This window comes from Lynx rufus, unplaced genomic scaffold, assembly GCF_022079265.1.
Source record: "Lynx rufus isolate CCGP_SWC_20201006 ecotype Redwood Valley unplaced genomic scaffold, mLynRuf1.p SCAF_13, whole genome shotgun sequence".
Lineage (NCBI taxonomy): Eukaryota > Metazoa > Chordata > Mammalia > Carnivora > Felidae > Lynx > Lynx rufus.
This window is the reverse complement of record NW_025814827.1, coordinates 2,760,643-2,782,679: the sequence shown is the minus strand read 5'-3', so window position 1 is coordinate 2,782,679 and position 22,037 is coordinate 2,760,643. Positions and strand designations below refer to the sequence as shown.

The 22,037-nt window shown below is 56.4% G+C and overlaps 2 protein-coding genes across 11 annotated transcripts; both read left to right on the top strand.

The window, feature by feature from the left end:
* The first annotated feature begins 2,879 nt into the window (after positions 1-2,879).
* Positions 2,880-16,181, top strand: LMAN1L (lectin, mannose binding 1 like). Of its 10 annotated transcripts, none has more exons than XR_006961222.1 (14): positions 2,880-3,781; positions 6,575-6,729; positions 6,848-6,955; positions 7,047-7,105; positions 8,452-8,551; positions 8,946-9,066; positions 9,912-9,967; positions 10,582-10,714; positions 11,018-11,169; positions 12,300-12,367; positions 13,220-13,343; positions 13,956-14,083; positions 15,148-15,333; positions 15,512-15,600. XR_006961222.1 is itself a non-coding variant. In XM_047074803.1 (14 exons), exons 1-14 carry the CDS (start codon positions 3,376-3,378, stop codon positions 15,278-15,280), a joined length of 1,818 nt encoding a protein of 605 aa, XP_046930759.1. In that variant the 5' UTR covers positions 2,880-3,375; the 3' UTR covers positions 15,281-15,378. The 10 variants fall into 10 exon arrangements, 9 of the variants coding, with proteins under 9 accessions (XP_046930759.1, XP_046930751.1, XP_046930753.1 ...); XM_047074803.1 differs by lacking the exon at positions 15,512-15,600 and adding an exon at positions 11,851-11,928 and having other exon boundaries at positions 15,151-15,378; XM_047074795.1 differs by lacking the exon at positions 11,018-11,169 and having other exon boundaries at positions 15,151-15,333; positions 15,512-16,181.
* On the top strand, positions 15,584-21,080 carry CPLX3 (complexin 3). Its single transcript, XM_047074806.1, has 4 exons — positions 15,584-15,631; positions 16,295-16,508; positions 17,685-17,772; positions 19,463-21,080. Exons 2-4 carry the CDS (start codon positions 16,345-16,347, stop codon positions 19,685-19,687), a joined length of 477 nt encoding a protein of 158 aa, XP_046930762.1. The 5' UTR covers positions 15,584-15,631; positions 16,295-16,344; the 3' UTR covers positions 19,688-21,080.
* Positions 21,081-22,037: the final 957 nt, after the last annotated feature.

Here is a 22,037-nt window from a genome sequence, read left to right as displayed (position 1 = left end):
GAGCGACAAGCCAGCAGGTCCCCTCTTCCCAGAAGACCGGAGCCCGCTGCCGGTGTTAGCCATGAGGAGGTTGCCGGTGACTTCAGCAAAACCTGAGTTTGCAGGGGTGTAGATTTGAGGCCTCACTAGAGGAGGGTGCGAGCGATGTGGGAAGGTCGCCAGTTTTGGGAGATCCAGCTGTAAGAAGAGGAAAGATGATGAGGTAGAAGATTGGAAGGAGGCAGAGGCGTGGGCAGATCCGATGCCAAAGGAAATGACATTTACCTTCTGGCCGCACCCATGTGCTGAGCAGACAGGGAAGATAGAGGTGCAGGGATGGTGATGATCGAAGGGGAGCCTTCCTTAGAGCACAAGGGCGTGTGCCTGCAATGGGAGCCCGTGTCCTGATGAAGGACAGAGGGACCCATGGGCGACGCCCCGGTGACAATAATAATCAGGGAGTGGCGTGGCAGGGAGTTCTGGTTTGGAGTTTGCTGATCCCCATGGCGTACTCTCACCACGGCCAATGTCAAGCTCCCAACCTGACTTCACTGGAGGCACATTTGACCGTTGGCTCGGGTTCAGAAACCTGCAATGGGCCACGGGATCAGGAGCAGGAAGCAGGGAGGGGCAGGAAGGGGCAGTGTCCAGCAGATGATGGGCTGCGGGAACGCAGGCCCAGGTAGCCCGGTGCTCCCAAGCTTTCCGCCTGGTGGTATGAGTCCTCCCCATCCCTTCCTTACTTCCTTTCTCTCTCTTGGTTTATGGCTTTTTTGTTCCCTCCTTTCTTTTCTCCCATCCTTCTCTTCCGCTCTGTGCTGGACGCTGGCGTATCATAGATGGGCAAAATGGAGTTCTTACCCTCAAGTTGTTCGTGACTAATAGGGATCCCACTCAGGCTCAACTTGGTGCCCAGAGGTCTGGTGAGGTGGAGGAGGCGAGAGGCGTTAGGTGGCTTCTCAGACATGCAGAGGTCAGGCAGGGACAGAGAATGAGGTGTTTCTGGCAAATGAGGGGCACTGCCCAGGCCAAGGTGCTGAGGTGCCCTGGCCAGATGACGTGCTTCAGCGTGGCTGGGCCCAAGGAGCCAATGAGGGTCTTTTGGGAGGAAGTAAGTCTGGAGAGAGAACAGGGCCCAGGCCCACCTGGCTTTGCAGGCCCCATGAATTTAACTTCATACAAAGGTGGCCAGGAGCAATTGTGTTCAGGGACAAGCAAGGAGTGGTGTGGTCAGATCTGCATTTTAGAAAAATAATTCTGGTTATAATCTGGCCCTGGGGGTGGGAGCGTCCAGAGGGGGGACAGGGAGACAGCGAGGAGACTATGGTGGCCAGGCAGGAGGGGACTGGTGGTGGCCTGGACTGGGGAAGCCATAGGAGGTGGAAGGAAGGTGAACACAGCTGACGTTTTACTGAGCTGAGTGCTCAGTGTCTGCCAGGCCCTGTGTTCTAAGCACATTAGACATATCGTCTCGCGTACCCCTCCAGTCGACTCTCGGGGCCCCATTGTACAGATAAAGAAAAGGCTTGGGGATTAGAGGATCAGGTAAGGCAATATAAGAGTAGCAAGAACAAATTGAAGAGCTTGCTCAGGCTTGACAAGGTGGGGGTTGCCATCCATGAGACCCTAGCCCTGGACCAGGATGGGCCAGAGGCTGGAGAACACGAGTTTCATTTGGACATGTTGTCTGGGGGCCTTTGTGACATCCAAGCAGAGAGGTCCCCTGCAGAGTTAGACATTCATTCAGGCCTGAGGCTCTGGGAGAAGCCGGGTTGACTGTAAGGTTTGGGGATCCATGGCTAGAAGCCATGGACGCAGGTGAACTTGGCCAGGGAGCACGTGGAGAGTGAAGAGAGGTGCAAACACAGGGAGCCCCGGTGTGTGGGGCCAGGAAGGAAGAGCAGTGGCAAAGGAGCAGCTAAGGGGGCCGTCAGAGGTAGGGGAGTCCTGCGGGGCACGAGGAGGCTTCTCAGAGCACAGGGGAGGGGAGACAAGGAAGCAGATGTTCACGTCATCCCTCATTGCAGAGACAGGTTGAGAAGTATGCACTAGAAACAACAGGGTCACCGTCAGGCCTGCTGGAGTGGTTTTCATGGGGCAGTGGGGGCCAGAGCCAGAAGGGGACCGAGTGACAGGCGAGGGAGCGGGACCAGACTGGGGCCTGCCTGTCCGCAGCATGGCCATGGAGGTGAGGGGCGAGCGGAGGGAGGCAGCTGAGGGCTTACTTACTGTTGAGAAATGAAGGTTTGCCTTTAGCATGTCCTAAAATTTTCCATTTACAGCCTTGATTTTAATTAATTGGTAGAGCTTCGGTAACTCCATCCTACTGGGAACTTACAAAGTACAGTAAAACTTCAGCTAGCCAGAATTCTTGGCAAACGAGCCACTCAGGAAAACGAACATTTATTGGCGTGAAAAGATTTGAAATATAGGATTTCTTTTTAAAAACATTTTTCGTATGGATATAATCACATAAACATATGCAGTAGGGAGAAGACTGTAATGAACCCCCACATCCTCACCATCCCACGTGAACAGTAGCTCCAGACCAGTCCTGTGCCCTCCACACCCCGCTGCCCCCAAACTCTGGGACACTTGGAAGCAAACCCTAGACATTTTATCACTTTGTTTGTACAGCTTTGGTACGTTTCTCTAAGAGACAAAACCCTTTTTTTAAATTTTTTTTCAACGTTTTTTTATTTATTTTTGGGACAGAGAGAGACAGAGCATGAACGGGAGAGGGGCAGAGAGAGAGGGAGACACAGAATCGGAAACAGGCTCCAGGCTCCGAGCCATCAGCCCAGAGCCTGACGCGGGGCTCGAACTCACGGACCGCGAGATCGTGACCTGGCTGAAGTAGGACGCCTAACCGACTGCGCCACCCAGGCGCCCCCAAAACCCTTTTTTAAAAACTGTGACCACAATACCATTATCACGCCTAAAATCTTTAACAATAATTCCTTAATTTAATCAAGCATTCATTGTTCGGATTCCCCAACAGTCTCGTTTCCCCCCCCCCCGCCCAGTTGGTGGGTTAAAATTAGGCTCCAAACAAGTCCACACATGGCATTTATTTGCTCTGTTAAGACTCCCCTTCTTCTCTTCGTGTCATTTGCATGTTGAGGAAACCGGGCTGCCCGGAGGCATGTGTGTTTGGGAATGTGGGACAGAGCTGGTCACCACAGCGGAGCGAGCAGGACGGGGAAGTCCGGGGTTGGCAGGATGATGACCAGATAGTCGGGGCACCTAGCTGCGGGAAGGAGGCAGGATGTGGAGGCCCGTCCTGAGCAAGGGGAGAGGCCAGGGCTGCTGAGGGCTGGGGCCTGTCCTCATGATCCCTGAGGCCTTACGGCTGCCAGAGCTGAAGAGAGGTGGAAAGATGGCCAGGGCCCAGGAATGGGGCAGAGCCAGGTGGGCGACAGGTCAGGGGTCAGGCTGGAGATGAGGAAGGGGCTGGGCCTGAGGTCAGGCCTAGAAGGAACAGGATGTCTGTTGGGGCTGAAGGGAGAGAGGGGAGTGCCAACAGAAACCAGCTCCTCCCCACCTGGCCCCGTCCCCAGGGCCCCTCCCCTGGCCTCCCAGCTGCGGCTCCACTCAGGGGCCCAGACACCAGTTCCCTTCACAATGCTGGTGATCAGGGGCCCTGATCCCTTGTTCTGCCTTCTCCTCCTCCTGCTCGTGGGCCCCCACAACCCCGTGGGGGCCAGTCCTCCTCAGAGAAGGTTTGAGTATAAGCTCAGCTTCAAAGGACCAAGACTGGCGTTGCCTGGGGCTGGAATACCCTTCTGGAGCCATCATGGAGGTGAGGGGTGGGGTGGGGACCAGCCATGCCCAGGGTCCCTCATAGTGCTGGAGGGGCTGACCAGCTCTGGGTGGCTGTGACTTGGGGAAGAGTGGGCCTGCCGGTACCAGCCTCTGCCCAAGACGGAGCCAGGCCTGGGGCAGGCAGGACCTTCGCCCCGGGACCCCTCCCAGGCTTGTCTCCCGTTCCACCCACCACAATCCCACCCCATCTACCGGCCTCCGTTTCTCCTCTCTGCCTCTCTCGTTCTCTGCCCTAGGATTTCTCTCTTTTCCTTTTGCCTCTCCTTGGACCCCCTCTCCTTCCTCTGCCCCTTGGACCCGTAAACACACACATGCTCATGTGTTGAGTCCCAGACATGCAGACGCAAGGCAGCTGGGACCAGCACCAACCTCCCTTCTCCCTGCTCCTTGCTGCCCACGAGAATGGGGGGACTGCCCGAAGGGAGGCACCCTCGCGGCCAGCTGCTTTGCCAGAGAGGGCACCAGCTCTGCCCTGTGTGTGTGCTGGGTGGAAGCAGGCACGAGAGCATCTTAACTTCAGGAACTTCCAAACCCAGACCTACAAGGAGTCTGTCTTCTACTTGATCTTGTTCATTAAGGATTTTTGAGGACTTACAAGGACCTATGCAGTAGAGAGGAGCTTAAATTAGGAATGAGCAAGAAGAATGAGATTTAGGGTTAGGGCCGGAGGCATGAAATGAATCCAGGAACAGGGCTTGTGGCCAAAATATGCTGTGAGGTCTGCCCACCCTTCAGAGTTGGGCCATGGATCTGGTTCAGAGCCACCTAGCGGGCAAAACAAGAAGAGAAAGCAGATTCGTTATGTGTTTCTGTGTCTGTGAGATGTAAGTTCTGAGAACGGCATGATTTCTGATTGGGTCTTGGCCCAATCTTCCCTCACAGAGGCACAGGAGGTAAACAAAGGAAGGGGCTGATTCTCACAGCACCAAGCCAGGCCCTGCCTCAAGCGTAGGATGGCAGGGCCTGTACAGCACTCACTGCCGGGGGCCTTGTCAAGTCTGGCGTGTCACAGACCACAGCGGGGAGCAGAGGCACGTTCTCCAAGATCACGCAGTGATATGCTTACCGTCCATTCATTCATTCCTTCACTCACTCATTCACTCACCCTTTTGTCGGAATTCTACCACCATGCCCCTCTGTGCCCAGGCCAGAGACACAGGGCTGAGTCAGACTCAGGGAGCCCACACTTTGGGGTGAGGCCTCATGAACGATCCACATAGAGCTGAATGCGTAAGTGTAGTATACAGTGGGCAATCCTTGCCTCCCACAAGTCACTTCGGAGGCAGTGGTGGCTTCTAAGGCCCCCCAGGACTCCTGGCCTTGCAGCCTCCGAGCCTCCCTGCCCCCAACCCTGGCCTTTGCTGAGCAAACAGCCTGGATTAGCAGTCTCCGGAAAGTCCTGGCAGGGACTGGGCCTTGGGCCAGGTTCCAGGCTGGCACCAGAGGGGTGGGAAGCCAGCTGGGGTGAAGCCTCTGATCTCCCCTCTGATTCCTGCCAAACCTGCCTCAGTTTCTCTCCCCTTTCCTTCGCCTCCCCCACCCCCGGCCTCTGTGAATTCTCTCTCACACACACTCCCTTTCCTCACAGTCCTGTCAGCCAGTTGTCACCTTTGCTTTCAGGCTTTGGAATGCCCCCTGGGGACCTGCACCCGGAGCCCCACCCCACGCCCCCGCCTCAATGGGCCACGCTGGAGTCTCTCCATGCTTCCACAGCCTGGAGTCCTAAACCCCAACGTGGTTGTTCTCACAAAGTACTCTCCTGTGTCTGGTGGCCTCGGGCGTGTCCTATTCCCTCACGGGGCCTGTTTCCTCCCCTGAGAAACAGAAAGGGGTGGACGCAAATGTCTCTTGTTGGAGAAACGTGTTACAGCTGACACCCGAACAACGCAGGGGTTAGGGGCGCCGACCCCACACACAGTGGAAAATTCGAGCATAATAATAACCCGGCTCCCCCAGAGCTTAACCGCTAACAACCTGCTGTCGACCAAAGCCTTACCAATAACATAGACCGTCGAGTAACACGTTTTTTTTTTATGTTGTATGTATTATATTTGGTATAAAGTAAGCCGGAGAAGAAAGGAAAATGTTATTAAGAAAATCCTAAGAAAGAGAAAATACATTTACGCTATCGTACTGTATTTCTCGAAAAAAAACTCCACATGTGGGGCGCCTGGGTGGCTCCGTCGGTCGAGCGTCCAACCTCGGCTCAGGTCATGATCTCACGGTCCGTGAGTTTGAGCCCCGCGTCGGGCTCTGTGCTGACAGCTCAGAGCCTGGGGCCTGCTTCGGATTCTGTCTCCTTCTCTCTCTGCCCCTCCCCACTTGGGCTCTGTCTCTCTGTCTCTCAAAAATAAATAAAGGTAAAAAAAAATTTTTTTTTAACGAAACAAACAAAAAAAAAAAACTCCTCATGGAAGTGGACCCGTGCCATTCAAAGCTATGGAATCAGATGGAGCTGAGTTCCAATCCACTCAGTTCCTTAACTTCTCTGAGCCTCAGTTTCCTCATGTGTCAGGTGGGGTCTTAGAAAAGCAGGCGGCACGGATTTGTGGTGAGGCTTATGTGAGAAGGCATCCGCCTCCTGGCAAAGGCCCTGCCAGCCCTGCTGGGCTCCGTGTCCCACTTCTCCTGCGTCTGACTGCCCACCTCTTAATGGCAAGCCTTGATGTTACTTCCTTCCTACCCCAGAGCCCAGCCCAGGCCAGTGAGTGAGACTGCTGGGGGCGTAAGGGATGGTGGGGCCCTGGTCCTGAGCTGCCCCCGTCCACAGATGCCATACTGGGCCTGGAGGCAGTGCGGCTGGCCCCATCCATGCGGAACCGCAGCGGCGCCGTGTGGAGCAGGGCCCCTGTCCCCTTCTCTGCCTGGGAGGTGCATGTGCAGATGAGGGTGACCGGGCCAGGGCGGCGGGGAGCCCAGGGCATGGTGAGTGGCCCCAAACCACACTCGGCAGAGGGGGTGAGTCAGGGAGGTGGGTGGTGAGCCCGAGGTTCAGTGTCCTGCAGGCCCCCCCTCCCCGGGCTGAGCAGCTGGGGACCCACAGGCCGTGTGGTACACCAGGGGCAGGGGCCAAGTAGGCTCTGTCCTGGAGGGGCTGGCCTCGTGGGACGGCATCGGGATCCTCTTCGATTCCTCCACCGAGGATACCCAGGTGAGTAGTGATCTCCTGTCCCCCTCCCCCCCTTCCCCCTCCCCCTCCACCCCGTGCCCACGGCTCAGGTTGCTCGTCACCTCCCATGCAGAACAGCCCCATCATCCGTGTACTGGCCAGTGATGCGCACACTCGCTACGAGCCGCGTGGGTAAGGGCCTGTCCGGACACACCCCTACCCCATTCCTGGGCCCCAAGGGCCTCAGCGGTGACCCACACTGTGTACACAAGCCCCTGCCCCAGCCTCTGACGGGGACTCATCTGAACTAATGGCTGCTGCCCTGGAACCGCCTCTCGCTTGTCCCAGCTGTGCCTCCTCTAGGACAGGGACCAGAGTCTGCGTGCTCTTCCCAGGAACTGCCCCACTGAGTCCTCAATTCATTCAACCTAACGCCCCAGGTTGGGGGGCGGGACATGAAACGACACAGGGCGTAGCCTGCACTGAGTGTTGCCACTCACACCTTCTCATCTGATCAGCAACACTCTTGAGAAGGGGAGATCATTAGTCCCCAACTACAGGTGAGGGCATTGAGGCCCAGAGAGGTGGAGTGAATGGCCCAAGGTCACACAGCCGTTGGCAGAGCTGAGCTTTGAGGTCAGATGGTCCCCGCCCTTCCCCTGAGCCAGCCGCCTGCCTGCCAGAGCCTTCCCTTTCTCCCCGATGACGATGACGAGGCTTCCCATCCGACCCAGGCCCGTCGTCAGTGTCTCCCAGCACGCATCCCTTAGCTCATAACAATTAGAATAATTGCTAGCATTTATGGAGTAGAGCTTACCTGTCTGCGGGGCACAGCGCCAAGCACTTTACATTCATTGTCTTAGCTAACCCTCATAACAATGTTATGAGCTAGTTCCAATTATTATCCTCATTTTAAAGACGGGGGAGCTCGGGTTTGGAAAGATGTGGTCATTTGCCCAAGGTCACACAGTTAGAGTGCAAATCGCAGAGCTGGCTTCTCCCTGCTCTGTGCGGCCTCCCTCTTAGCCGCAGGTGGAAGCGCTGTCTGTGTGCCCAGAGAAACCTGGGACCTCTCGGGCCCACAGAACGCGGCTCCCGTCCTCTGTCCTGAGTCTGTCTGCTGCAGTCTGAGCCTGGCAGAAAAAAGAGGAAAGAGGAGCCCTCCCCAGAGGCACAGGGGAACGAGGAGTCTGGGTGGGGGGGGGGGGACAGTGGGGGAGGTGGTGGGCCTGGGGGGTTGAGGGCAGAGATCCAGTGCTGCTCCAGGCTCTGTCCCCCTAGGGAAGAGTCACAGAAAGGCCCTGGCGTCTTTCTGCCAGGCAAGGCTTGCTTTCCAGCTCCCCTCTCTCCTGCTAAAGAAGCAAGGGAGACTCATGCTAGACAACAGGGACACGTTCCATCCCGGGTGACCCGTGGGGCGGGGGGGGGGGGGTGGGGTGGGGGCGTGCTGTAGGCCTGGGCAGAAAGGCCCCTGGGACGACCCCCACTGTCCAGGCCTTGCGTCCTGTGTGGCCTGGCTGAACTCCAAGTGCCCACAGGGATGCAGCCAGCGGGGTGCTGGGCTCCTGCCGCCGGGACTTCCGTAACCTGCCGAACCCCCTCAGAGTTCGGATCACCTACTGGGGGCAGAGGCTGCGGGTGAGTAGCCCTTCCTGCTTTCTCAGATTCCCTGGGCAGGGAGTGCAAACTATAGGACTCAGAGCTACAGAGTTGCTATGTGAGTGCCCATGGTCCCAACACACCCGTGCCTGTGACACCACACAGGGGCCCGACACATACAGGTGGCACCCACACGGGACCCTCCTCCCTGCACAGACTCCTAATCCCAGAGCACATACTGACGAGGGCTAGCGTGAGACCAGGCAAGCGTGCCCCTCCATGCCATGCTGACACCAAGCTGGGTGGCCGCTTGCCCACCTTTAGAACCCAGGGAAGCCAGTGAATCAAAGGTGGGGATGACAACCCGCTGCCGGGGTCAGGGGAGAGGTGGGGCGTTCCAGCCGCGAGGGGCTCACTCCTCTGTGCCCCTCAGGTGTCCTTGAACAGTGGCCTCGCTCCCAACGACTTAGATGAGGTCTGTGTTGACGTGGGTCCACTGCTTTTGGCTCCTGGAGGTTTCTTTGGGGTCTCGGCAGCCACTGGCACCCTGGCAGGTGAGGGCCTTCCTTCTGAGCGGGTGAGAGCAGAGGAATGGTACCTAAGGAAACACCCTGAGCACACCTTCTAAAGAGCTCTGGGTGTGGGGCCAGCCACTTCCTCTCTGTGTGGTCTGGGCAAGTCATGAGCCCTCTCTGGGCCTCTGTTACCGTCGGGGCAAGGTCATGTCTGCCTTGCAGAGTTGCTGAAAGTCTCAAATAGGATAAAGCACAAGAAGCTTTTATTCCAGTGATGGCCCCATAAGTGCCCCAAGCTGGGAACTGTGGGGCAAGTAGAAGGGGGACAGCCATGAGGACATTGAGGAAACCGCAAAGGGGTGTAACATAATGAAGAGTCCACGGAGGGACCCACCGCTGGCAAGCAGGGTGCAGTCTGAGGGTGGGAGTTCTTGAAGGCTCGGACTTTAGTCTTTAGACTCTGAGCACTAGGGAGCAGTGGAAGGTTTCCAAGGAGGAAAGTGACACGGTCTCAGAGCCATGCTGAGGAGGTGGCCGTCATATGGTTGCTTCTGCCACTCTGGGGCCTGAGGGTGTCACTCATTCTGTTGCCATGGCTGTAGCCCAGGACTGTCCAGTTTTCCCAGTCAGTGTGGGCCCACCCTTGGCTCTGCGTGTGGGTCAACCCTCACAGTCCACCCATCTGCTTGTCTGCCCCTCACACCTTTCCCATGAAGTGAGCAAGACGAAGGTTAGAGAGGCCCAGAGTCACCCAGATCTCCTGCCTGCCTGGAATATAATAGAGCCGGGCAGGGGGACCGGGGGGCGGGGGGGTGAGGGCTGAGTGAGTGGGCTGCTGGGCAAGGGCGGGGGTCTTACCTTCCCTTCTCTGCACCCCCTTCCAGATGACCATGACATCCTGTCCTTCCTGACCTTCAGTCTGAGTGAGCCGGATCCAAAGGTGATGCCACCCCTGGGTCAGCCTTCAGGGATTGCTGGGGGAGACAGTCCAGGGACCCCTTCCTGCCCCAGATGCTTCTATGTCATGGTGTATTCAGCCCTGTCATTCGAGCTGCTATCTCTACTGATCTCTCTCTCTCTCTCTCTCTCTCTCTCTCTCTCTCTGAGTTGCTCAGACCAGGCCTTGTGCTGGGCAGTGTGGGGGGCCAGAGGTGACCTAGAGCTAGGCCCCGTTCCTGAAGCACCTCCCAGGCCGTCAGGGGGCTGTGGGAGCACAGAGGACGGGTCCTGACCAGCCAGGGGAGCAGGGAAAGCCACCTGGAAGGCATGAGCTTGAAAGGGCAGAGAGAGTAGCTGAGTGGAGGAGCAGCAACAAAGGTCTGAGTCCTGGGCGAGCCGCTGGGGCCTGGGCGGCAGCTGGAGACATAAGCGTGGGGGATCGGCAGCAGCAGAGCCTGAAACCACAGGGCTTGGTGGCCGGGGTGCTTCTTCCCTGGGTGGGATGCGTGTTTGGTCCGGGAGCGGGACTAGACTTGTGGAGGCCCCGTGGGAAGGCTCCCCTCACCCGCAGCTCTCCCACGGGTCTCAGGCCTGAGTTAGGTCTTCTTTCTCCAGCCTCCCCCACCGCCCTTTCTGGAGATGGAGCAGCTCCGGCTGGTGAAGCAGCTGGCAGGGCTTCGGGCAAGGCTGGCCCTGGGCACCAGGGAGGATGTGATCCCAAAGCTGAGCTCCGAAGTCCAGGAAGAGGGTAGGGACCCAGGGAGCAGGCAGGGGAAGTAGGGGTCCATTTGAGCATCACAGGATCCTCTTCCCTTGGAATCAGGGGTGCTTTAACCAATCGGGAGACGAAGGTTCGAGGAGGCCATATCTAGCGGACCCCGGGGCCCAGGCTCTGTCCGATCCCCACCCCACCACCCAGACACAACTTTCTGGGGGAGAGCTGGAGGCAGAAGCCATGTCTTTCTGCCCCTCCTCTCCAATAAGCCCCAAAGATAGGATCTGCTACCCCACTGCAGTGGGCTACCGGGCCCAGCTCTGCCCCAATCTCCAGGAAAAAGGATCCTTGGCCTGGAAGAGATGCTGGGCAGACACCGCCAGATCCTGCAGGCTCTCCAGGGTCTCTCCAGACAGTTGGCCCAGGCCGAGAGGCAGTGGAAGAAGCACCTGGGGACCCCAGGCCATGCCAGGCCTGAGGGAGCCTGGGTGAGTGGCCCCTTGGGCACCCAAGGCCCTGCCTGCAGGCCTGGAAAAGCAAGCTCCCTAGCCACTGGGTTCCTGGCACCGGTGAGCTCCCTCTGTCCAGAAAGAGGAGCAAGCACTATACTTAGGATCTAGTCTCCCCCAAGGTCTGGAGGGAAAGGAGGGCAGGGGTGCAGTGCTGCAGGTTGCAGGAGGGGGTAGACCTGCCAGGCGGGGGAGCATACAGGAGGGTAGCCCTGCACGAGCAAATGCCCACGGATCCACGCGGCCGGGGCTGGGGAGAGGAGATGCCAGGTATTTGGACACGGGTCTGTAGACAAGCGCCAGAAATAGACTGGGTGCTAATTTGCATGTAGCTCCACATGTGATTTGGTTCCCATACGGCTTGCTTAATGCTCAGACGCACCAGAATCCTCGTTTTTATCTCCACTGCCATCCTGGCTTCTCTTCCAAACAGTCATGCCCCGTGGCACGCCCAGCCTGGGGCCCGAGAGCTGAACTCAGTCAAGCTGTTAGATGCCAGGCAGAAGAGGCCGGCGGCTCCTGTGGGCTTTGCTGGGCTCTGGCGGCTCAGGGTTTACATCTCGTGTCCTCAGGCCAGAGCAGCTGAGGCTGGGCTGCTGGAGTGGGGGAGTGGGGACGGGGCCACACTCCAAGGCTAGGCCTCTATGATCCTACTTCCAGGCCCAGAACTCTTGCTGCCAGATTCTCTCCACCCCAGAGAGGGGCAGCCACTTCTCCAGGCCACTCACCGAGACAGAGGTCTAAGCATTGAGAGTTGCTCGGCACTGGCCCCATCCTGGACTGTGCCCTGCGGTTGGGGTCGGGGAGAGGGGGGCGGTAGGTAGAAGACTGGACTGGGCCTCTGCCTCCTTTAAGGGCAGAACCACTTCTGAAAGGGGGAGGAAGCCCATGACCCTCAGGGGGAGGGATTTGAGAAGAGGGGGAATCCAGAAGCCCAGATGCACAGGGGATAAACTCAACGTGTCAGATAATATCCAAACTGAGGAAGGGCCAGGTGAGGTGGTAAGGCGTTCCAGAAGGAAGAGGGCTACAGTGTCCTCGGGAAGGTAGACTCTGAGAAGAGAAGGGCTGTGGCCTGGGCCCTGGAGAACAGGCTGGCCCTGCTACAGGATTCTGCCAAGGTCAGCGCCCTGCTCCGTGGACAGAGGACTCTGCTCCGGGACCTGCAAGAGATGAGGTAAGGGCACCTGCGAGGAGGGGTTCTGGGGGAGGGGCAGAGAAGTCCGGCTCCACCCACTTGCTCAGCCTCAAGTTCCTCCATTGGCCCCCTATTCCTTTCCTCACTTCCTGAGCATCCAGCACAAAGCCTGGCACACAGGGAGGGGCGGGGGCAGAGTTAAGTCTGTCCAGTTGACCTGAATTTAATTGAATCAAGTTTAAAGTTTTGAAAATCCTAATTTAAAAGTAACGCTCCCTGGGGAGGGACACAAACCCCCTCCCCAGGGAGAGTTAGTAAATCTGAGCCTTCCTTCAGGGACGGCTCCTGGAATGAGGGGATGTTTTGATGGCGTTCTTGGAGGAACCATAACCAAGATCAGGCCGAGCTGAAGAGGGCAGTCCCTGACTTCTTTTTGCCCCCCTCCAGCCTCCCAGCACCCCACCCTAGGCCAAGCCCAGGGAGCTACCCATGGGGCTCTGGGGACAGGGAAGTCACCCTGATGCTACAGAGCAGGGAAGCTTCAGGCTGGGTGCTGGATTCTGGGTCCGTCACCCACATCTAGATGCTTGGGGATGGGAAGATGGGAAGAGGGAGAGGAACCAAATCCCCTGGGGCCTGGGGATGGAAAACAAAGCCCAGGGAGCCTGGAGTTGAAACAGACAACGTTAGGAAGACCCTTCTCTGAGCTAAAGCTGTCTGAGGATATAGGAAGAAGGTTTGGGGTAAGACCAGCCCCTAAGAAGGAGCCCTATGGATGGTGCCTGTTTCCCACCAGGTGCTGCCGTTAGGGATTGTGAGAAATGGTTAGGAGGCCTGGGTACAACCAGAAGAGATAATGAGTCATCTCCCTTGGTTTCCACCCCCCACCAGGGATGCAGCTGCCCACGTGGTCTCAAAAGCCCAGCTCTTCTATCTGCCTGTGGGCACCAAGCATCATTTCTCAGAGCTGGCCCAGATCCTGGGCCTCCTGCAGAAGGACCTTCGGGGCCCACTGGTAAGGGGGAAGGAAGGGGTGCCATGGGGGCCCCATCCTTGAGGTTCTGGCTCAGCCCCCTTCTTCCAGCACTTCTGCGTCCCCAGGCCCCTTCTGCCCTTGCACTCCCCTCCCGGGACTGCTGACAGGCACACCTGTATCTGTGCCTGTGTCTGTGATACAGATCTCACCTTCTCTCTGCCCTCTCTGCACTCTGGAGAGTCCCACAGACTCTCAATGGCAGCAGGGCCCTGGGGACCACTTGGTCCAACCCCTTCAGTGACCAGAAGGGAAATGGCAGTACTAGAGATCGATGGTGGAACCTTCTCTTCCCTGCGTCCCTGGCCCATCTTGCTCCTACCTTGGCCCTCACCATCACCTTGTCTTTCACTCTATTTCTTTCTCATCTCTAGAGCCTTCAGACCCCTGGTGATCCCTGGCCCCAGTCCTTCCCAGCCGTCCCCACAGATGGAGCCAGGGGAGCTAGGGTTGGGGAAGTAGCTCCCTGGATGAGAACCAGGGTGCCCCAAGCCTGGGGGAGGGAACTAGAGCCCACACATGGCCCAGATTCCAGGTCCCCTTTTTCCTTCTGGGTAAGAAGCCGATCCAGGACCTTAGAATGTCCCCTTTCAGAAAGCGGCAGCCAAGAACCGCCGCCCACCTGGCCAACCCCCAGGAGCCTCCTCGTGCCTGCGGCCCAGCATCTTCTTGTTCTTCCTCCTCATTCAGACTATAGGCTTCTTCTGTTACGTGCACTTCAGGTGCGTCTTCCCATGACTGAGACATGCTATACTACTTGACATCTCTTGATTCTGGGTCATAGCCATTCGATTGGGACATGGGGCACTGAGGCCCAGGGGTAACATGCCTGGTCTACCAGGGGCAAGGAGCAGCACCCAGGCTAGGACCCATTTTTCCAACAAGCTCTACTGGCCGCCTGCTCAACCGCTTGTCCCATCTAAGTCCTGCCCTCACAAAACTCACTTGCTAATGTGAGAAACCGATGAGTAACTGATAGTCACACCCTATCTGGTCAGTGCCATAATGGCAGGGAGCTCAGGGGCTGTAACAGTATGGGAAAAAAGCACTTGACCCAGCTTAGGGAGATCAAGGAATTGACTAGAAGGGACATTGGATGTGGGTCAAGATAACTAGGAGTTTTCTAGCCTGACAAGATAAGTAAAGGCATCAATACAGAGGAACAGGATAAGAAAAGGCATGGAAGCATGAAAAAAAGCACAATATTCTGGAGAAAAAGTGTCAAGTTCAGCGTCAAAGCAAAAGGTGGGACCAGTTTGTGAAACTGGGCAAAGAGAATTTAAAAGAGAATTTAAAAGAGAATAAAAAGGAGGTCACTAATTCTGCTTGACGGGTGTTTGTTGAATGAATGAAACATTTAGAGATGGTGAGTGTGCTAAGGTGCTCAGAAATCGGACTGACAGTCCTTATTGGTGGAATGTCAAGACAAGAAGAATCAGTGTGGTCTGGGATGCTCCTGGAGGAGTGAAGCGTGCTGAGCTTTAAAAGCAGAGTAGAAGGAGGCACAGCCTCCAGGTAAAAATAGCAAAGGTACCAAGTGGAAATGATGACAAGCTTATGCATTATGTACGAGTTCGATGGTGGCCATAAGGCTGGAGCCACCTAGACAGGCCTTGAATGCCAAGGAAAGAGTCTGGTCCTGATGGGGCAGGCCAAGGGAGCCATAGAAGGTCTTAGAACAAGGGAGGCTGTAATGGAGAGATGGTAGAGAGGTGAATGTAGAAGCCTGGTCTCAAGAGCCCTGAAGGAAGAGATCCAAGTAACCTTCTTCTCCTTTCCCTGGCAGTAGGCAGGAGCTGGACAAGAGCCTTCAGGACTGTTTGTCCACAGGCAGCCCTCCTCTGTGTCCTGCACCACGCATTCCTGGGGCCCTGGGGATTCTGAGGAGGCAGCCTCTCTCCTCCAGCATACACGCATGACTCACCTCAAAGCCCTGAAGGAATCTCCCCAGGAAGTGGATGGTGTCCAGGGGGTGAGGGTTTGGCCCGTACTTCTCCTTCTGGGTGCCCAGCTCCTGCCCACACCTTAGCTTTTGGGTAGCTCCAATCTTATTAAAGATGATTTCCATCTCCCCACGTTTTGTTTAATATGCTCCTTTACCTTCTGGCTTTACCTTAATTTCTCTGAAGGCTTTCACCTTCTCTGGATAGGTAGCTGGGAGTGGGCTCCAAGCGGGCAAGGACATCAAGGACTGGTCTGATTGCCAAAAGACCAGATACCCCACAAGCCTCGAGCCCTGGACTGTGGATCGAGAGGGAGCCACAACTGTGGTAATTCTGTCCCCAGAACAAAGAGTGGAATCTCCAGGTGCCCCTCTTGGCCCAGCCCAGCCAGCATCACCATGAACAACTCTCTCCCTCCCCACTTCCTGTAGCTCTAGGGGTCAGCAGAGCTGGCATAGGAGGGAGAACTCTGAGGCAACCCATGGAGACATAACTGGGATTCCCGCTTTCTGGTCTCCCTTTCCCAGCGTCCAGCTCTTTGGGCAGCTGCTGGGGCAGCGGGGTGGGGAGGATGGTGTAGGGCCCAGGGCTGGATCTTTGCCCCTTGCTGCCACTTGGATCTGCCAGCTGAAATCCTGGCTATCAGCGACCTGGGAGAGGAGGAAGTGGGGGGAGAGTAGGAAACAGGGTTCTGGACGCGCATCAGTGCAGCCCCTTTCCCTGGGGAGCGACCCCACCCCGCGCAGGCCCTAATCCGTTGTTAGCAATGCCCAGGCGGAGCTTGGCGTTGAAGGAGGCACGTGGGGGAGGCGGGAGTGCGGAGCGGGCACGTGGTCCAGCCTCCTCAGCCCCGTGCATGCCCCCCGCCCCCCGTGAGGAGGGGTTTGGGGAGGTGGGGGCGGGCCTGGGCGGGGGCGGGCGGCGGGAGGCTCAGAGCGTGGGGCGCGGGCCGGCGGCAGGAGCTGTCCGCGAGACCTAGTGCTGAAGTAGGTGCGGACGTGCCTGGCGCCCGGCGCCCGGTGCCAGGGCCAGCGAAGACCATGGCGTTCATGGTGAAGACTATGGTGGGCGGCCAGCTGAAGAACCTCACCGGGAGCCTGGGGGGCGGCGAGGACAAGGGGGACGGGGACAAATCGGCGGCCGAAGCGCAAGGCATGAGCCGAGAAGAGTATGAGGAGTATCAGAAGCAACTGGTGGAAGAGAAGTGAGTGGGATCCCTTCCTGGCTCCAACGACCTTCCCCCCGCCCCCACCCCCTCCAGCTACCTGGCCCACCTCTAGGGCGGTTTCAGACCCCGAGCCCTCTCACCCTACTTTTCTAGATGCGGTAGGAGGCTGGGTTGTGCTTTCTAGGCTGCCCCCAGAGCCGCCCCATCTCAGACCCAGGACCCGGCCCCAGCTTCGCACTCAGGGCTCAGAGGGAGTGGGGGCAAGGGCAATAGGGACCTGGGATGGGGTGGGGGCACGTGCATTTCTGACGAAACAAGTAATCCCTTAATCCGATCTGGTCCTAACCGTCTGCATCTTCCAACTGGAGCTCCTCTAAGCCTGAGGCTCCGAGAAAAGTAATGAATCTGAGGGGGCTCAAAATCACGGAGACAGATCTTGAGATGGGGCACTCATAGATACTGAGCCTCAGTGTCTTCTTGTGTGCAGGCAGTGCTGGGACAGAGAGGCAGCTGGGGTGGGATAAGGAGCTGGACCCCAGAGTTAGGTTGCTTAGGTTTAGATCCAGGTTTCGTGTCTGTTTAGCTAGATGACTTTAAGCCAGTTACTTAAACCTTTCTGTGCCTCAGTTTCCTCTTCTGTAAAATGGTGATGGTAATCATAAAGCATGCCTTATATATGTATAAGAATTAAATTATTTAACGCATGTTAACTTCATAGCACAGTGCCTGGAACATAGTAAATCATTAAATGTTAGCTATTATTTTGCTTACTCCTGATAACAGTTTTTTTGTAAGTTGCAAAAGAGGAAAATAAGTGACTTATCCAAAGACATACCGAAAGTGGTAGTGCAGCCAGGACGCAAACCCAAGCCTGCCCCGAATACTTTCCCCCACAAGACACAATCTATCAGGAAGGGAAAAGACAGACGGAGTTGGAGGCCGCGAGAGACACCCATTAGGGTCTGCAGAGTGAGCCAGACCAGCTGACTCTCCAGCCCCATAGTCCAGTGGCCGGTGCAGAGGCAACAAAGGACAGTTATGATGGGAGAGAGGCAGCAAAGACTGACGGAGGCCCGCCAGGTCAGACACACAGGCTAACAGGCTGGAGCAAAGCGGTCGGCGCCGGGACACGGAGACCCCGCCGGCCCTTTCCTCGCAGACCCCGCCCATTCTCTCAGCCCTTGAGATGACTCCGCCCCGGTGCCCCCGCAGGATGGAGCGGGATGCGCAGTTCACGCAGAGGAAGGCAGAGCGGGCCACGCTGCGGAGCCACTTCCGAGATAAATACCGACTGCCCAAGGTAAGCTTACGAGCCTGGGCTGGCAGGTACATCTGGGATTCTGAGCTTGGGGCTCCCCACTCTTTCTCCCAGCACAGCTGGGCACCACAACTTTCAGCTCCTAAAACTCATGGAGACGAGTTCTTGGTTGGATCCTTCCTTCTTGGACTCAAAGCCCAGTCTTCCCAAGGCTGATAGGTTTGTGTTTCTGGAGCCAGTTCAGGCCCCTTCTCTCCCCCACCTACCACTCTCCCAACCCCCAGTCAAGCCCAGGCAGATGAAGAAGTGGAAGGCAGTAGATTTTACCCCAGGGTTGAGTACACTCTGAGCTCCTGAACACCCATGGAGGGTGGGGTGGGGTAGAGAATGCATACCCTCTGTGTGCCAGGCCCTTGACCTTCATGCCCTTATGTAACCCCTCAATAACACTTCCAGGTAGCTATCACCCACACTACAATAAGGAAACTGAGATTCAGAGAGGTTGAGGGACTTGTCAAGGCCATACAACCAGCTAGTAATGGAGCTGGGGTCAGAGCTCAAGCCTGTGAATACTGAACCTCAGCTTGCTCCAGGACTCCTGGCTGGCTTCCAGGGTGTGGTGTCTGTCTGCAGAGAGCAAAATGCCCCTTGGTTGGCCAAGCAGCCAGGAAGACGTCTCCCATAGGCACTACAGCAGTACATGGGCATGTAAGTGTTGCCTAAGGAGAGAACTGAGGCACAAGCTACTCCCAGTGCCTAGAATCTTCCACTTGAATTGAAAGATCAGACATGTGAACATTACATTCACTCATTCAACAAATGTTTACTGATCCCCTGGCTGCCTCTGACGTTCCACAGGACACCAGCCTTCTGGAAGTCTCTCAGAAGGAAAACCACTCCAGAAAGCCTAGAAAGCTACTGAGTTAAACCCAGCTAAGAATGGAGTCATAAAAAAAAGAAAAAAAAAACAACAAACAACCAGGAATGGAGTCATTCCTCAAATGCTTGCACGAGCCACATTAAGAGAAACAACTCCTGCCACCAGGAAACTCTGAGTCTAGTAGAAGAGGGAAGACTTGGCGGTAACCGAGTAGGACATAAAGTGGAAAGCCCCAGGGTTCCCAAAGGGAAAGAGAAATGCAATGGCAGTCAGTAGGTGTTGTGCAAAGAGAGCACAGATGTTGGAATCCATGATGTAGGTTTAAAACGAGCGTCTGTGCTTCCTAGTTGTGTGACCTTGCCCAAGTTGCTTACTTGAGTAATTTACTTAAACTGCACCTCAATTTCCTTACTTGTAAAATACAGATAAAAATACCCACCTCACAGGGTTATTTTGAATGTCAGCCATACAGTAGGCATTTGATAAATGGTACCCATCACTATTATCAGTAACGTCCTCCAGTGTAGTTAATGATAGTCAGCATGTGACTTGGCTGATTAGCACAGTTTGACTCCTAAGTATTTTCATTTTGCTTTATTCACTATGCTGGTGTCTTCAATATCTCAGAGTGAAGTAAGGTGGTATAAAAGTGCAAGGTCTCCATGTCCAAGTGTCAAAAGCTTGATCCTGGGATGGGGGTGGGGGAATGGGTGGCTGAACTCACCAGAGTGAGTTCTCATGCGGCTCGAGAATCTAGGGGCTGGGAGCCCAGTCCAGGCCTCCTCCCTGTCCCTTCAACTCTGGGTCTTCATGGACCTCCAACCACACTCCACCCTCCCCTCTTCCCTTCAGAACGAGACAGATGAGAGCCAGATTCAGATGGCAGGTGGAGACGTGGAGCTGCCCCGGGAGCTGGCCAAGATGATTGAGGAGGACACAGAGGAGGAGGAGGAGAAGGCCTCCGTCCTCGGGCAGTTGGCCAGTCTCCCTGGCCTAGACCTCGGCTCACTCAAGGACAAGGCCCAGGCCACATTGGGGGACCTCAAGCAATCAGCTGAGAAGTGCTACATCATGTGACTACTTCCTCTGGGGCTGCCCGCTGGGGTGACCAGAGGGCTGGGCCCACATGAGGGCTAAGAGCATGTCCCAGTGTTCAGGGACCCATACCCCATCTTAGTTTTGTTCCCCCTGTCCCATGCTAGCTCAGGACCCTTCCCATCTGTGGCCCAAGTCTGCCTTCTGGTCTTTCTCTTTCCACTAGGAACAAAGTCCCCATTCCTCACCCTTCTCCTCAGGACCCACCCTCTCTACTCAGCCTGGAGAAGCCTCCTAAGATTGTAGGAATAGGCCCATCCCTCTCTGGCCATTGCCCTAAGTTCCTGCACACAGGATCATGCATAGAGAGACCCACAGAGGGACATAGAAGCTGTGGTATGTGCAGAGGCGTATGCCACAGCTGCATCCTGGCACACCCTGGCACACCCTGGCACAGACGCACATACACAGGGTCTGTGGGCAGATACCCTCAGGAGACAAGAGGCCCAAGGTTGAGCCTCCACGTTCATTCTCCTTGAAAGCCACTGCTCTTTCTGGGTCTCATTTCATCATCTCTAAAATGGCGATGGACTGGCTAACTTCTAAGACTTTCTGGCTTGGCCTCCCTGGCCTTCGGAGCCAACCCCACACCACTCCTTGGGCAGGACAGCAGCTGTAGCCGTAGCCTCTACTGTGGGCTCTGGCTCTCAGGAGCTGAGCGATGCTGTGTGAGGGGCCGAGTGCCAAGGACGAAGCTGGCACTGAACGGTAGCCCAGGCGGCTCTAGGCCTTTTCTGGACCCAGGCCCAGGCAATTTCTGTTCTGTTCCCATAGAACTCTCTCCGGATTCCATAGCTGGATCTCTTCTCTCCGCTCAGCGAAAAATAAAAATTTGAAAAGATGTACCTATCCTCCCACTTCTTATGGACCTCCAGGAGTCTTGGGGTTCACAGCCCCACAACCCTCCTCAACCATAGCTTCATAGGAATGCCAGCAAGCTCTACCCTCTGGGGGCCCTGGGCAAGAGCGGGGTCCCCACACTGCCCAAGCACCAAGTCCAGCCCGGGGCCAGAATAGGTCTGGGCTTTGAGGAGGATGTGGCAGCCAGCCGGATGGGGATGCACCTGGAGAAGGTCAGGCCTCCGGGCCACTACTTGGAACCACAGGAGGGGCTGTGGCTCAATCACAGCTGTCTCTGGCACCTGCGCCTATACCCCCTTCTCACCTCGGAGATGGAAGGTATAACAAAAAGAAGGCAGGGCAACCGCTTTCCAGTCCTGGCACTGCTGTGTGACTTAGAGTAGGCCCCTTTCCCTCTCGGAGCCTATTGTCCCTGCTGTGACATGAAGAACTACCGCCTCCCTAAATAATAATACATGTTTTAAAGCCGTCTGGAAAGCCTTTGGCACATGGTAGACCATCAATAAATGACAACTCATTCCTTAACAAAGAAATGAGGAGTCCAAATCTCATGCTACTTACTTGTGGGGGGTCCAGGAAACCAACCAGGCGGCCCCACAAGCAGACCTCCCAAGGGGCCTGAGCCCCAACATGCTACAGGCTAACCCCAAGTGTCCTTGCTTGCACCAGCCCGTGGGGAAGCTAGTCAAGATTTAGAGACCGAACAGCCGTCTGAGGGTTTGGTTTCAAGGGCAGTTTCCATTAGGTGTCCTTTGTAAAATAAGGACAAGAAACATAAAACCTGTTCAGTAGGTAATGTGGGGAGAAGCAGGTGGGAGAGAGAGAAGAAAGGGAGGATGAGGAATTAGGAGGGTGGGGGAGGGAGGGACGCAGGCTCAGGACAGGGAGGCTTGGGCTGTCACGCTGGGCCTTCCCTCCTGAGCATCTCCGGGTAAGGGGCCTGGGCCCCGGGGGCAGTCTCTGGACAAAAACCGATCCTGACCTTCCGAGAGCTGGAGGAGACCCAAGCTGGGGCCCCAGGCTGGATGTAGGGCGGGGGGGCCTCCTCAGCAGCATCAGCAGCCAGGCCCACGTCAGCACTCCACCCTCCAGGGGCCTTCTGCCTAATGGGATTGGACAGACCCCTTTTCCCTCAGTGGTTTGCAGGACCCAGAATGAAAGAGGCAGGGAGGCAGGCCTTGCGGAGGTGGGCAGTTAGCACTCACTGAACCCTCACAAAATGAGCTGGTTGGGGCCTAGGGTCAGGGAGCGGGAGGGGGCTCAGCCCTCACACTGGTTTCTTATTCACGCCTGGGAACCCCAGGAAGCCCTGACGTGTCTGTGTATCCCTGGAATGGGGGCAGAAGGCTCTGGAGCTAAAGGAGCCAGCTCTGGGGCTCAGGCAGAGACAGACGAGGAGGACAGGCTAAGGGGTCCCCAGGCGCTGCTAGCCTCTCCCTGCCTCCCCACTTCCCTCCCCTGTTCTCAGGGT